Raw genomic sequence first — 15,668 nt, forward strand, 5'->3', positions numbered from 1 at the left:
AGGCTTTGGAACGGTGGGAGGCGGACGCTCTGGGTTCTGCCGGAGAGGAAGGAGGTGGTCCATTCCAGAGCCTTGTCTCGGATCTCTGCGGCGTGGAGCTGTTCGCGTAGTGTGCGGTGGCAGACAATGTCGAAGGCGGCAGAGAGGTCTAGGAGGATGAGTGCTGCAGTCTCCCCGTTGTCTAGCAGGGTCCTGATGTCATCAGTGGCAGCGATGAGGGCGGTCTCGGTGCTGTGGTTGCTGCGGAACCCTGACTGGGAAGGGTCCAGGATTCTGTTCTCTTCGAGGTATCGGGTTAGCTGTCTGTTAACGATTTTCTCGATGACCTTGGCCGGGAAGCGGAGCAGAGAGATGGGTCGGAAGTTCTTGAGGTCTCTTGGGTCTGCCTTGGGTTTTTTGAGTAGGGCGTTGATCTCGGCGTGTTTCCAGATCTCTTGGAAGGTCGCGGTCTCAAGGGAGAGATTGATGACGTTGCGTAGGTGGGGTGCGATAGAGCTGCCTGCTTTGTTGAAGACGTGGTGCGGGAATGGGTCTGACAGAGAGCTGGAGTGGATTGTGCTTATGGTCTTGATGACGTCATAGATGCTCACGCTGGTCCAGGCTAGCAAGGGGACGTGGTGGTCGATGGTGTGCGGAGGGTCTGTTGTGTTGCTGTCAGTTGGGGATATCTGGGTGTTGAAGCTGTCGTAGATGTCTGCTATCTTGCTGTGGAAGATTCCAATCCACGTTCCCCAGGTCAGAAATAAGAAGCGTGTCTATCCAACTTTGAACAAAACCTGAAAACACTTGTATTTTCTGTGGGTTGTGTCAAGACCATTCAGACTTGGATGCCAGTTGTACACCCATCTTCATCAACTTCCAATTAATCTCCTTTATGTCTCCTAAACTAGTCAGATTTTTGGCTTTTCTTGGTAGAAATAACGTACCAGCTTGTTAGTTGGCTCATCACATTGAGGTATTTGGGTTAATCTGTTTTTCGGTTATGCCAAACACTTGGTATTTTTGGCTGATACGTTTGCACAGCTAATACATTTCCTGCTGCTTTTATAACATATTTATACTTGCTGAGGGCAAGGATGTATTTCAAGCTATCCGCCTGATCGTAACCAGGCTGAGAAATGAGTTAAGATTTCAGTTTTTGTCTGAAGTGGAAACGGTTGTTTGGCGAACTTCTATCAGGTTGATTGCTACCCTTTGTGGGAAATACTTTACTCTAGCCTTTATCTTCCTGATATATAGTCTGGTGAGGCTGTTACTGCAAGTCATATGCCCTCACTGTATTTGTTCACTTTGGGTGCCAGGTATGGTGTAGTAGGTTTTAAGCGAATTTGACATTCTTTCACAGACCTTTGATGAGGTTCTTTTGAGGATGGTCATATTTTTCGAGGATGGTCATATTTTACTCTCGAATGCTAGCTTGTAGAACGTAACTTTCCTTGAGGAGAGACCAGGCAAGCTTTTTGAGAACCATTTGAAATATGTCTGGGAGGAATAGCTTCAATTTGCTGAACAGGGGCTGGTTATGCCAAGGTACTTTTGGAGAAATAATTGAGCTTAGTGTCAGTGTGCAGTCGGAGTGTTTTCTTTTTAATCTGTCAAAGGGCTGTGGTGTGAAGTACTTCTGTTTGTTGGTTGCTGATGTCTGTCTTCCAGTAGGACTCCCTGTACACCATGCACAAGTTGAAAATTGCTATTACACGGATGGAACCTTGGGCGAATGTACTGATGAAGTAATGCTCTATGACAAAAAGAACTGCAATTGTTGCGTTCTGTTCTTCTGGTGTGATTTGAACCACTAAAGGGTTGGACTTTTGAAGCCTTTTTAGAGAGACCAAGTGAGAAGCACGGCTTAGTTGCCAACAGTGTCAAAGAGTGCTGTAGGTCAAGCAGGAGGAATGGTAGGTCACTTAGATCAGAATGATGTCCAGTCTCTAGGTGGTAACTTTTTTATGTACTGCACTGAAGCCAACCTTCTACTCTATAGTATGACATTTGACTTCATCTTGTCATTGAGATGGTTTGAGTTGTCTTCTGATTATTTTGCGGAGGAATGTAAATTCAGTGGTAATTTTTGAGGCAGCGAGGATACAGGTTTTTTCAGAATAGGATTTATTTTTATTTTATCTGATGAATGCATCTTTTCACAAAACAATTTATGATTTCAGTAGTGGTGTTAGTCTTTATCCAGTTGGTTTCCTTCTGATAGATGACCGCATGATAGTTTGATTGCGGGATATGTCCTTCAAGGATGGGAATGGGTTTGTCTTCCTGTACACAGTGTTGCATGTAGTCCATTTGGTTGAGATGCCAGGAGATTGGTCATGGTGATTTTAGAAGTGGGTGTGTCGTCAGTGTGTTTTTGGATTGTGTATGTCTTGTTCTTGAAGTAGATAGTTATGTGCTTCTCCTTGCAGTTAGAAAATGCAGGGGTATACACAGTGCTTCTTGACTTTGAGAGAGAGCTTTGCTGTGAGACACTTTTCTGGCTTTAGTTATTTACTAGGCAACTTTAACCTCTTTTCTCATATGTCTCTGTATGGTGGAGAGTTGCTACAGTGGGTGAGGTCATGAACCCGCTTCGTCTCCTTGCCTGTTGGCACTTTTGCTGGCGGTGATTACTTGGTTTTACCATTCTTCACATAGCCTGAATTTTGAGGAGCGAGATATCATTGGATTGTGTTAGTCAGCTGCCATCTAGAGGAGGCATTTGATGTCCTGTACAATAGTTTTTCTCATTTGTATTACGGTCTGATGCAGCAAAGCCTTTCGGATTTCTGGACAGTGCATATTGCGGCATGGCTCCTAAGAATCTTCTGATTGATTTTTGTTGGCCTTGGTGGTTTGATGCATTTTAGGGTGTGTCAATTTTAGTGTGACGAAACTAGTAGAGGTTCTATTTTTATTTGCTGGTTCTCCCCATTTTCAAACCAAACATTTTTCAGACTCTTGCACAGTTGCACAGCACTCCTCTGTATCCACTATCTTGTTCAGCAGCCGGATGCGGCTCCCAGGGCAGCTATTATTGTTCATAAGTTCAGTGTCTCATGTAGATGATTATTGGCTCGTTTTGTTCTTCGATCAGTCTGTATCGGAGTACAATACTTATTTGCCATCCAAATTTGAAATGATCAGTCACAGGCTGAAGCCCAGTACCTTTAAGACTCAAATGTTCATTCTTGGAAAGATTATCATTTGAACCCTATGTTTTGTCTCATTAAGATGGGAAATTACCTCTCCTTAGGAGCCGTGGTTAAGAGCCTTGGATGTCGAATTGACAAACGGACATCAGTTGGGGGTCAGCTCTGTGCTCATGTATGCAGCAAATTAGGCTGCTGAACAAAATATTATTGTTGTTCCTCAGGGTCTGCACTTCCGCGGTGAGCGCCACAATTGTCCAGAACTGATTATGCTAAAATATGCAATTTTCTGTAACCAGTTTTGAAAGACAGCAGATGGTAGAGCAGTTGGTGGTCAGACTGAAGTAAAATCACATAAATCAGAACATATCTCCAGTGCCAGTGTATAACACTGGCTACAGACAGCCCAATAAATTCACCATCAAATTCTGTTTGACTCATCGTTCCTGTTTCAATCAGACCCTGCCTAGCTTTTTCTAAGTCTACCGGACTAACCAGAGTAATTATGCCTTGCAAATCATATGATTTTTAGGTCTCGCGACCTATCGATGCGCGCATGCGCATCGAGCGGAGCGAGAATTCAAGCGGCGAAAACATCATGAAACCACCAGCTTTTTGCTGGCGTTTTCATGAAGTTCATGTGAACCACGTGTTCAAACATGAACGCGCATCAGCCTCCCTCCATTTGCCGCACAGCACATCAAAGGGCTTCGCCCAGCGTGCGCTCTGCGGCTTCTCCTCCCCTAATTACGCCGCACACAGCCTTCCTTTCATTTCTCCTCCCCCTCCCCAGCCAGCTTCCCCCAGGCCGTGTTCCCTCAGATATGTTATTGCATATCGTTTGCTACCTCTTGTATTTTGTTGCTCTTGATACTTGCACAACTGTCACTATTGCCTCATGTAACGTAACGTTTGCTTTTGTAACATGCTCACTTGTAATTTTTGCTTCATGTATCACTACTGTTGTCCGCACTATATAAAAACGCCTCCCTCGCTCTTCTGCTGCCGCCATTGCCTTGGGCTCTCGCGCTCCTTTCTCCCTCTCTCCCGCTGCCTAGTCCTCCCACCCCCTCCCTCTCCAGTGCGCGCTCCACTCGCATCTGCCTGCTGCTCCGACCCAGCAATGCCGAGAAGCTTGTTTCCTCTAGTAACATATCGTTTGCTACCTCTTGTTTGTAATTTGCAGGAATTATAACATCTAAGTGAATTATATGGACTTCAACCCATGGGATGTAGAAGCATTAGTACAGTTACTGAGTTACAGTATAATACACTATTCGTGGGACAGCGCTCAATACACATGTAAATAATACTCTCTCGGGGTTCTGAAGTTATATGCAATATATTCGGTTTCGCCTAGAATTATTATTATGCCATTAAAAAAACTATATAATATGCATACCTTTTTGGGGGTTTCTTATTACCAGTTCTTGAGTTGATGTGTGCTTTTTGGCTGAAGAGACCGGATGCGTTCAGCAATACATGCTTATTTTCTGAACTCTTTCTCCCCGCCCCTCCCCCACCCCTCCTCCATCGTAGCTCTCTCTGCTCCCCCCAACCATCCACCCCTTCCAGCAGAAGCTTGGTATTTACATCCACTTCCTGGTGTTTTCTACACAAGGTGATTTGTGGAATTGAGACGACATTGATCTCGACACACACACACCAGCCGTCCGAGATTGGCGGCACGCTTGCTTTCCTTGCAATAACTGCTTACGTGACAACGCGCCTGCATCAATGTCAGATTACCCCAACTACTTCTGTTAATTACAGCCTCACACCCATCCACTCTGACACAACCGCACTGAGCAACATCGCTTTTTTGTTGGCAAAACTGACTACGAAAAGTTGGAAGGAAAGAACGGTCTTTTAATCTTTGATCGGCCTAAGGTCGACACCTGGTGGTTTTATGTGGCAATTGCATCGTCTTGACATATTTTCCGTATATTGTAACGCCACAAATAACAAGCATTGGCATTGCCAATAGGTCTCGCTTGTGGGACCTTATAAGGATTTAGTTTTGCAGCACAATATCCGATTATGCAAAAAGGATATTGTGCTGCAAAACTAAATACTTCTAAGGTCCCACAAGCGAGACCTATTGGCTATGCCAATGCTTGTTTAAATTCACTTTTACAGTTCCCCAGTGAATTCAGAAGCCCACCAATACTTTATATGTAATTCATTCTTGTAGTTTTTATAAACAAACTATTAATCAGGTTTGGTCCAATTTTGGTGCAGATCTGTGCAGAAGATTGTCCTGTTCCCTGAACAGAAATTGCTGTGTAACTTTGAATTGGTAAATGCAACTTTTGGGTTGCTCCCTGCATCTTTTACCTCCTTGACCCTTGTGATTGAAATGTCAGTTCTTCAGTTTGAGCCTCCTATATTCTTTTCTGCAAAGGAGTGTGCAGATTTGCCAAATTATGCTAAAGTTATTGCAAACAAATATTTTGTTTGCAGGTACTCTAATATAGAGAAATGTATTCCCAGCTCTTCGCTTTACTACTATTTCACTTGATTTTCACTTTTTTTGTACAATCTTATACATTTTCTTCAGCCATTCAATGTTGTTTCTTTATAGATTCTCGTTTTAATTAGTGTTACCCCTGAATGGTAAACGTTGTTACCTCTAGTCACTGCATTTTTTCTGGTTCTGTGGCGATTACCTTTGTTCAGAAATCTTGGTTGCTTTAAGCTGTACTTCTTATGTCCGATTCTTACCACACACATATGTGCAATTAAAACAGTTATGTCATTCAACCTGCTTTTGCCCTGTAACTGCGATGATAGTATAAAGATCTTGGACAATCAGCAAAATGGTCTCTGTCTCTGATAGTGCATGCACCATATGAATTATTGACATTTCCATGCCTTTATTCTTCATTCGCCTTGTCTTATTATCATATATTTAATGTCCATTTTAACGGTTATTTGACTACGTTGCAATATTTTAATTTTTTTGTTTAATTTGTCCTGCAGGATGGATTGGATGCCTTAGTGCACGAGTTGGATTTTCCTGCCTTGAGGAAAAACAAAAACATCGACAACTTTTTAAGCAGATGTGAGTAGCTACATCTTTTAATAAATTAAGCTTGTAAAGTAATATTTATATTCAAAACGTATAACTTATTTGGCGATTACATCAGAATAGAAATGCCTGGTCCTTCAAAATAGAATTATAGAGTAAATCATGAGTTCCCTTTAGCTTGACACTAAAATATGGCACTCAAGTTACTCTTCATGTTCTGTAGAGCATTGGCAAATACCACGTTTTACTTTTGTACACTGCATGCACACATCATAAGGGCCCACACAGTACGAAAAAACTTGTTGATAGTGGCACGGGAGCACTGGATGGTTTAACAATTCACTGGTACTGCCAGTGTGCTGGAGCAGGCCATAGTGTTGCATACCTTTGTCACTATTTAGGGTGCACACATGGTTTGATATCCATGTCCCTCAACGGTTTGAGTGTTCAGTCTTATTCCTGTGGCGAAAGGGATAACTGACAGGTATCAGTACACATAATAGAAAGCTATGGTAATGGGGATTTATAGAAACATATATGGATTAAAATGATTATGTAAACACTTGCAAAGGAAGATATGCGGTCTGTCAAGAGATCTTTGACATTTATGAACCATAATTTGTCAGATCCACGCGTGGGATGCTGAAGCATTTTTAAAAAGGGAGAAAAAAAATCTCTCAACCAAAGCAAAATAATTAAATGCGTATGAACAGGCAGCATTTGTATTGCACATTTTTGTTTTAAAACGGAAATAAAAATTAAATCATCCAAAACCAGATCTAAATTACGAATTGGATGCCCTTAAGCGGTCTATCGGAGTCACATCCATGGCACACAATAACCATCCATTCCATTTTGTAGAAGACATGACCAGCATTATGGTTCACTCGAATATGCATACTGTTCACTCGAATATGCATACTGTTTACTTTGGGGCTTCTATCGACAAACAATGGGCAATCCACAAGAAGATGGTCAAAAGTACATGTAAGCTGGCAGTTTCCATTCAGTTGGTTTTTACAGGACGGTGCATTGAGCAAAGTTTTTGTCATGGATGACCCATCTTTCCCTCGGTAAGCAGTTCTTATTTTTTCCACGTAGTCTTATTCTTCAATTTAATGGTCATTCATTAGCAGGCCTGAAGGACCTTCTCACTGCAGATACATTATCCATTTTGAGGAGGACTCTGCAGTTGATTGCAAAGGACCTGGCCATCCACTCCAAGCAGTTGATGTGGAGGTGCCGCTTTTCTGCAGACCACTTTCCTCCTGTAAAGGAGTCACCACAACAGGCTCACCAGCCAGATTTCCTGGCATCAGACTCCACCTCCATATCGGGATCTGAACAGAAAATGGCCCGACCGTTCAACTCCTCCATGTGGTCGAGCCACCACCTCATCTCCTCTTTGACTTCCTCCCTGAGCGGGATCTGATCTGACTATTGGATGCCCCGGTGGAGGTGAAATCCTTGAGGCGCTGAAGTGCCCATTAGTGAAGAGGACCCAGATAAATCACCTGTATAGACAAAGAAAGAAGCCCCACAAACTGGGTCACCTGACAGAGAGGTTGTAGACCTGTACAACATCCTCCTTAATTCTCGACAATTTTTTTTTAATTTTCCTAGCAGGGAGGCTTAAGGTTTTTTCCACTGAATCTATGACGAACCCGAAGAATGTCGTCTGCCTGGAAGGGGTCAAGAGCGACTTCTGCTCGTTGATAACAAAGTCTAAGCCCTGCAGCAGATCCACTGTCATCTATAACTGCCTCGTCAATTGGGCTGGGCCCTGATCCAATATAAGGAGATAGTCTAGGTATATGATTAGACGAATACCTCGAGCCCTGAGGTACTCCACCATGGTCGTGAGCACCTTGGTGAAAAACCAGGGGCCCGAAGAGAATCCAAATGGCTGTATGGCGAACTCATACATGCTATTGTGCCACCTGAATTGTAGGAACCTGCGGTGAGGGGGCTAGATTGGGAGCACCAGGTACGTGTCCTTTAGGTCCAGGCGCACCAATGGTTGTGCAGAAGATGGATACTCTCCATCTTAAAGTGGTGGTAGACCAACCATCCGTCGAACTCTGAGGTTTATTACTGGTCGTTGCCTACTATCAGCCTAGTCCACCAAAAAGATGTGGCTGAGGAACCCCCGAGAGTGCAGGGAGGTCCTGTGATCTCTTCTTTTTGCAACAGATCCGCACCGTTCTGGTCTATCAAGGTTGCCTGATCTTCTGCAAAACCCAGCATACATAGCCCCGATTCCTGAACCAGGGATCTGGAAAATTCCATATGAGATCCAGGGACGGTCTGAAGAACCCAGGCATCAGAATAAAGGTGTTCCCAGTTTTGAACAGAAAGAGCCAACCGATCTCCCACTTTTATTGTGGCAGAAATGCAAACTCTCACCTTTGTGGGCCTGGAACACTCATCTAGCAGAACCTCTGGAACAGCATCCGTGGTGACCTCTGCATGACTGGAAGTATTCCCTCGTTCTAGACTGTTCGTGGGTCCTCTAGAATCCACTTGTAGGGCCTTGTATGTAGATGCGACCCTACCCACAAAAATGCGTGGGTGAATATTTTCTTAATCAAAGCTAGCGTCTTGTCTAAGGAGGTGAAGGTCGCTACAAACTTGCTGAGCTCCCCGAAAAGCCCACCTTGCGCAACCTCGCCAGCCTCTGGAAGCCAAGTCCTCTAGTTTGGGGTCAATTTTCAACAGCAGGGAGCTTTGCTGCTCTGTTGACAGGATGCAGTTCGCTTTCCCCAGACAAGCATTTGTAATGCAATAGGTCTCGCATTTAGGCAAGTTTAAGCTATTGGCACTGTAAATGACAATGCGTTTTATTTATGTTTCAAAAACCAAAACATAAATAAAAGGCATTGTCATTTGCAATGGCAATAGCTCCAACTCGCTTTAATGCGGGACCTGTTGCATTGCAAATGCTTGTTTGCCTGTGCTACACTGAACTGATGCGGCAAGCACTACAAATTAATTAATGTAGTGCGGCCGCTAAAGTGAAAGCAGATTGTGCTGGAATAAGTAAAGACCATTGAAGAAAATAGTGCTCACCCACTAAATAGCGGAGACCGTGTAACAAGCCAAGTAAAAGGTCCAGTTATTATGGGCGGTAACAAATGCAGCCAAGTCAGGACAGAAGCCAGCATTTTCGAAGGATAGTGACACAAGTCCATGACCAATATGGGCAGAGAGTGGGCGGGGCTTCCAGTGCTGCCACTAGGCTCATCCTAAAAAATGACGGCACACTGCGCCCAGCCAGATATTGACTCCAGAGAGACCAGGGTGCCTGAGGCTTTGGCCTTCTCCACCAGGTAGTACATTTTTTTGAGGGGCCACAGATATCCAACTGCTTGTCCTGGCAAAAATGTCACAACCTATCTATACCCTTTTTGGGACCCCTAATATACTTTTTTGAGAAAAGTGGATATAAGGGGATCTAGCTCGGGTGTCAGTGCAACTTTGCCAGGAAGGGAGGGGCAAGGACATTCCTTCCTAAGGCAAGCCCTAACCTCTTTATCCAAGAACTTTCTATGGTGACCTGCTACATACTTGGAGACCTTTTCTGAAGGAACCCACTCCACAGAGCGGGGTTGCACCAGATCTTTGAGATATAGCATATCTGGGGAGCCCTGGTCTAGGGGTTCAGCGGGGGCAAGGGTCTGTGACGGGTGCCAGGGCCTGGAGGGCCCTGGTAGTTGTCACCCTCTGCATCTAGGCAGGGGGCAGGGCCGTCGCTGTATCAGTAAAAGAGTCGAGCGAGCAGGAAAAGCCTTCTTAAGGTGCACAAACGCGCACAGGTCCATGCCGGAGGCAGACTCGCACTTTTTGGTATGGAGGGGATCCCCAAAAAAAGGGTTACAGTTGTCCTGGTCTGCTTGGGGGACACAGGCAAACTTTAACTCCATAATATGGCGCTCAAAGGGCCCCATGGCCGCCACCACTGCTTAGTGGATGGAGGCTTCTACCGCCTCTCAAAATTCATTGTCTATTTGAAGGACCTGCAGTGATTCCTCCTCAGTGCACTCCTCCATGACCCTAAGGGCTGAGGGAAACTCAATGCAAAGTGCCAACTACGCTCTGGAAGGTAATAAAGCATTAGGGACTGCGGCAGTGTGAATTCCCAACTCACGTTTGGCGCATGATCAATGTCAAAGTAGCCTAAGGCCTGGTCATGGAGAACCAGTTTCAAATTGGGCATGCGAAGCGCGAGGAAAGGAAGTTCTCGCCTCGGGCATACTCATCCTACTAATCTGAGGGTATCTGAACACCTGGGCCCTGCCCTGAACATCCAGGAGCGGCGGTGCTGGTGCCTATGCTGCTCGCGCAGGAGCGTAACTAAGGTGCTGTAGTAGGGGATCTCTGTGTATAGTCATAATCTAGTGAATAGTCCCGCCCATGTGCGGGGACCCCGGAACAATCACAAATAATCTCTTAAGCTGTCTTCTTTGCAGTACTGCATAGACACTTAAGAGAGAATTAAAGACAGATAATGCAGCCTATACATGCAAGGCTACACTGTCCAGTACTTCAACTAGAAATGCAAAGGATATTCCACCAATATCACATTTAATCCTGTCTGCCAGGTTTCACCATGTAAAACACTTCCCCCCCTTCACCAAATCCTTGGAATGATAGAGAGGGAGGACAGGACAGACAAGCCCCCATAGTCTGCCATTATGTTGCTTAAAAAGGGATACCGTGCCTTTAAGGAAACCTTCCAGAACTCTCTTGATATCCCAGAATGCACAGCAACTCCCTCCACTTTCAGTTCTTTTTTCCGGCTCCTGCTAGCAGGACCCTGGAGCATTGAGCTCTCCCTTTTTTGTTTTTTTTTTCTACAAATTGTGCACTTTTAAAGTGTTAGTGTGTTCACTCGACGTGTTTTTGCCTTTTCTCATCTTTGCTGGAGTTTCTCTGGTGTTTTGGCTGCTCTTTTATCAAATATGCCTGCCTTATTTGATAAATGCCCCGAGTGCTTCAGGAAAAAGGCAAAATTGGATCCTCACAGGGTGTGCATCCTGTGCCTGCCTTCTTCTCATGTTCCTGAGGAGTGTGATATCTGTCTGCAGTTCCCAAAAAGGACCCTGAAGGACAGGGAGAAGACCAGGCTCCAAGGTTTGGAGCACAGAAGGCAGCAAGGACAAGGTGGGTCTGGGCATGAAGGGGCTCCTTCCTCTGCCCGTGCGCCGGCGTCTGGGGGGCTCCCCAGTAAGGGAAAGGCCAGAAAACGCCACCGGTCTCAGTCGACGTCGATAGCCTTGGCTTCTAAAGGAATGACCACAGTCTGTTCCCCGTCTCCCCAGGGCTCTGGGTCGAAGCGCCGTCGACGTTAGACGTCGAGGGGACTGACGTCCAGACCTCCGACTAGGTCGACGTCGAGAACTGATTCGTCGTCGAGCCATCATCGACGTCGAGAGAGGTCAAGACGCCGGCGCTCACCGTCGAGGCGACACCGCCAGTCACTGTCGACGTTGACACGTAAGTTAGCGACGTCGAGATGAAGATCAGCGTCGAGACTGAGGTCGTCGACGCCGAGGAGATCGCCGTCGTCTAGGAGACAATAGGACGTCGAGGCACCGACCGTCGACGTCGAAGTGACGGCCATCGACGCCGAGCAGACGCTCGTCGAGGCGACGTTCATCGACGTCAAGGAGGCGCTCGTCGACGTCGAGAGGACGCTCAGCGTCGAGGAGAAAGCCTAGACGTTCTAGGACCAGGATGGAGTCCTCGGCTTCAGCGAGCACACGGTCGCGGCGCCGTCGCTCGTCTACAAGAGGTAGGGCCTCAAGATCGCCCCCCTCTGGTCAGAAGAAAAAAAGGAGAGTGGGACAGTCTCCGGGCTCAGAGTACTCCAGTTTACTCACCCTCCAAACCGAGGTCGCCTACACCTCCTCCTTTGCCCATGGGTCCTCCTCCGCGGACCCCGACTCCTCCTCCACTGCCTCAACCTCCTACTCCTCCACCACCTCCGGTGCCTCCTCACCGTCCTCCTCCACCGGCTCCTCCAAGGTCGGCCTCGTTACCTCGTTTGCCGACGCCGTCTACGGGGCCTCCGCAACCTAGGCTCCCGGTTCAGCCTCCACAGCGTCTTCCTTTCTGGCCCGCGGAACATCCGATACCGCGGCGGTCGAGGTCTCGCTCAAGACGGAGAGATAGGTCCAGGAGTCGCCATCGCTCGTCCACGAGGTCCAGACGGCGCCGTAGGAGGGACAGGTCTAGATCCCGCCACACTGATTCGTCCAGTGCCAGGGACTACTCGCCTACCCTGACGGGACTCCCCTCGGACGAGGGTGTCCCCGATCGACGACATTGTCAGGAGGTGTTGCTGCGAGGAGCAGCTAAGTTGGGCATTACACTCACGGTACCTGCGCCCTTGACTTCCTTCATCTTCGAGACCCTGCACAAGAAACAGTTGTCTTGCCCCTCGTTGCCGTTGGTGCCTGGGCTGGTGGAACCGGCCATGGAGCTCTTCCTCACCCCTGCGGTTACGAAATCAGCTCCTTTCAGGCTACATAAGCAGTATCTGGCCCCTGACTCGGATCCGGCGTTTCTTCGCTTGGACCCTGCGCCGGACTCAGTGATTGTGACGGCGGCGAGGAAGCAACACGCCACCACTCGGTCATAGACAGTGCCTCCTGACAAGGAGAGCTGCTGGATGGATTCGGCGGGCAGGAAGGTCTGCGGGACAGTCGCCACGCCTATGAAGGCCGCTAGTGCCTCAGCCTTTTTGGGACGTTATGATCGGTCCCTATGGGAGTCCCTCACACGGTTCGTGGCACTCCTTCCCCGGGAGAACAGGGAGGATTTCCAAGAGATAATGAATGAAGGACTCATGGTCTCTAAACAAGTGATCGGCTCTGCTGCGGATTCCTCCCTCCTGGCAGCACACGGATACTGTCATGGGGTCAACCTGAGGCGCCACGCCTGGCTGCGTCTGACGTCCTTGAAACCTGAGGCGCAGCAGAGGGTTGCCAATCTACCCTTCTTGGGCTAGACCCTATTTGGGAAACATACGGACGAGGAGATGGCCCGCATGAAGGCGGAGGCTGAGACCTTGGCGGCTGTCGGGTTGGAAAAGCTGAAGGAACAGAAGAAGACCTTCCGCTCGTTCCATAGATGGTACGGAGCGCAAGGTAGAGGGCAAGGTCGATAGGCTGGGCAGCAACAACAGCAGCAGCAGCAACAGTTCCAGCGACGCCCGCTCCAAAAGCGCCAGAGGGGCCGTGGTGGTCAGCAGTCTTCATCCGCGACCAAAGGCCCAGCTGGATCTACGCCCTGAGGTGCTTCTTCCCCCTCATCCGTTACCCACTCTGGTGGGGGGAAGCATCCAACATTACTTGGCAGAGTGGAGAAACATTACTCAAGACAAGTGGGTGCTAAATATTGTTTGCAATGGATACAGTCTTCGGTTCACCAGTCCGCCTCCAGCAATTCCACCGGTTGCCTCGCAGTTCCAGCTACCCGAGCTCCAGGCGGAGGCCGACACCCTGTTAAGAAAAAGGGCGATAGAAAATGTCCCTCTGTCTCAAAGGGGAAAGGGCCTTTATTCTCGCTTCTTCCTGGTGAGGAAGAAAGACAAGAACGAGTTCAGGCCCATTCTGGATTTGCGACAAGCAAACAAGTGGATTCGCAGGGAAAAGTTTTGCATACTGTCTTTGCACCAGATTTACCCTCAGCTGCAAAGGGTAGACTGGCTTTGCGCGATAGATCTGCAAGATGCGTACTTCCATGTGCCCATTGCACGGAAACACCGGAAGTTCCTTCGCTTCCTCGTCTGCACCAATCACTATCAGTACACCGTGCTACCGTTTGGACTGAAGTCTGCACCCAGGACGTTTTCGAAGTGCATGGCTGTGGTGGGAGCGCACCTGCGAAAGAACAAGGTATTTGTCTTCCCGTTCCTGGAGGACTGGTTGATCAAGGCCTCCACCTTCCATTAAGCACAACTGCACTTCATCAGGACGGCCGTCCTGCTGAATCAGCTGGGGTTGCACTTAAATATGTCCAAGTCTGTTCCGATCCCGGTCCAGTGCCTGCAGTACTTGGGAGCCTCCTTCAATACGCTGTCAGCAAGCGTGTCTCCTTCGGAGTAGAGACGCTTATCACTCCTTCGGATGGCTCAGGCTCTCATAGCTGCTCCATCTACAACGGTGAGGACGGTGTCTTCGCTACTGGGGTCGATGGCCTCTTGTATCTTCCTCACTCCACATGCGCGTCTGCACATGAGGCCACTGCAGGAATGCTTGGAGGATTAATGGAACCAGAGGAAAGGGTCCTGGGACGACAGGATCTAGTTGTCTCTTCATGCCCAACAGTCCCTGAGGTGGTGGTGCTCGGCAGAGAATCTACTCAGGGGGTTCCTTTACACAAGGATATCCCGACTCAGTCTATCGTGATGGATGTGTCTCTCCAGGGCTGGGGAGCACATTCAGACCATCTACAAATTAAGGGAACGTGGTCTCCAGTGGAGTCCACGTATCACATCAATTTCCTGGAACTCAGAGCGGTTCACTTGGCATTGAAGGCCTTTCATCCGTCCTTCCAGGCCTACTCCTTGCTTGTACAGACGGACAATACGACCACAATGTATTACCTCAACAAGCAGGGGGGCTCAAGATCGCGCACACTGTCACAGAAAGCGCAGGCGATCTGGCACTGGCTGCTAGCCAGAGGTCTGACGATAACGGCAACTTATCTGCCACGTGTGCAGAATGTTCAGGCAGACGCCCTCAGCAGACTGCTTCAGGAAAACCACGAGTGGGTCATAAACGACTAGGTGCTCGGCGACGTCTTCGCCATGTGGGGCACTCCAGACGTGTATCTGTTCGCCACCGCTGAAAACAGCAAATGCCGCAACTTCGCCTCGAGGTGTGATCAGCCGGGGACTCTGGGGAATGCGTTATGGATCAGCTGGTCGAACAGCTTTTTGTACGCTTTTCCACCCATTCCCCTGATTCCGGCGGTGCTCATCAAGCTGGCCCAATCCCGGGCGCGGATGATCCTCATTGCTCCGGAATTGCCCAGGCAGTGGTGGTTCACGGACCTGCTTCACCTCATCGGCGGCTGCCGTGCCGTGTCGGCCGGACCTTCTCACGAAGTTCGGAGGGCAGATGGTGCACCCCAACCTCTCGTCGTTGATTTTGGCGGCATGGCTCCTGAGATAGTGCAATATGGCCACTTGAATCTTCCTGAGGATTGCATGGACATATTGAAGGAGGCTAAGAGGCCTTCTACTAGGACCTCTTATGCTTACAAATGGAAGAGATTCTGCATCTGGTGCTTGTCTAAGAACTATGATCCGCCGACCTGCAAAGAGGATGTTATCCTTCCATACCTTCTGCATTTAGCTCAGACTGGACTTAATTTCCATTCCATTAAGGTTCATCTGGCTGCGTTGACCGCATACAGGAAAGGCCCTTCGCAGACGTCCTTCTTTCAGATTCCTGTGATTAAGGATTTTTTGGAAGGGTTGAAGAAGGTGT

At 48.0% G+C, this 15,668-nt stretch overlaps 1 protein-coding gene across 1 annotated transcript in view; it reads left to right on the forward strand.

Moving 5' to 3' along the window:
- ROCK1 (Rho associated coiled-coil containing protein kinase 1) overlaps positions 1–15,668 on the forward strand; it is a 2,099,493-nt gene that overhangs the window by 194,081 nt on the left and 1,889,744 nt on the right. The window contains exon 2 of the mRNA XM_078687444.1: positions 6,120–6,201. Coding sequence (XP_078543570.1) covers positions 6,120–6,201 — 82 coding nt within the window. The remainder of the gene's footprint in view (positions 1–6,119; positions 6,202–15,668) is intronic.

Source organism: Lissotriton helveticus, chromosome 4_1 (genome assembly GCF_964261635.1).
Source record: "Lissotriton helveticus chromosome 4_1, aLisHel1.1, whole genome shotgun sequence".
Lineage (NCBI taxonomy): Eukaryota > Metazoa > Chordata > Amphibia > Caudata > Salamandridae > Lissotriton > Lissotriton helveticus.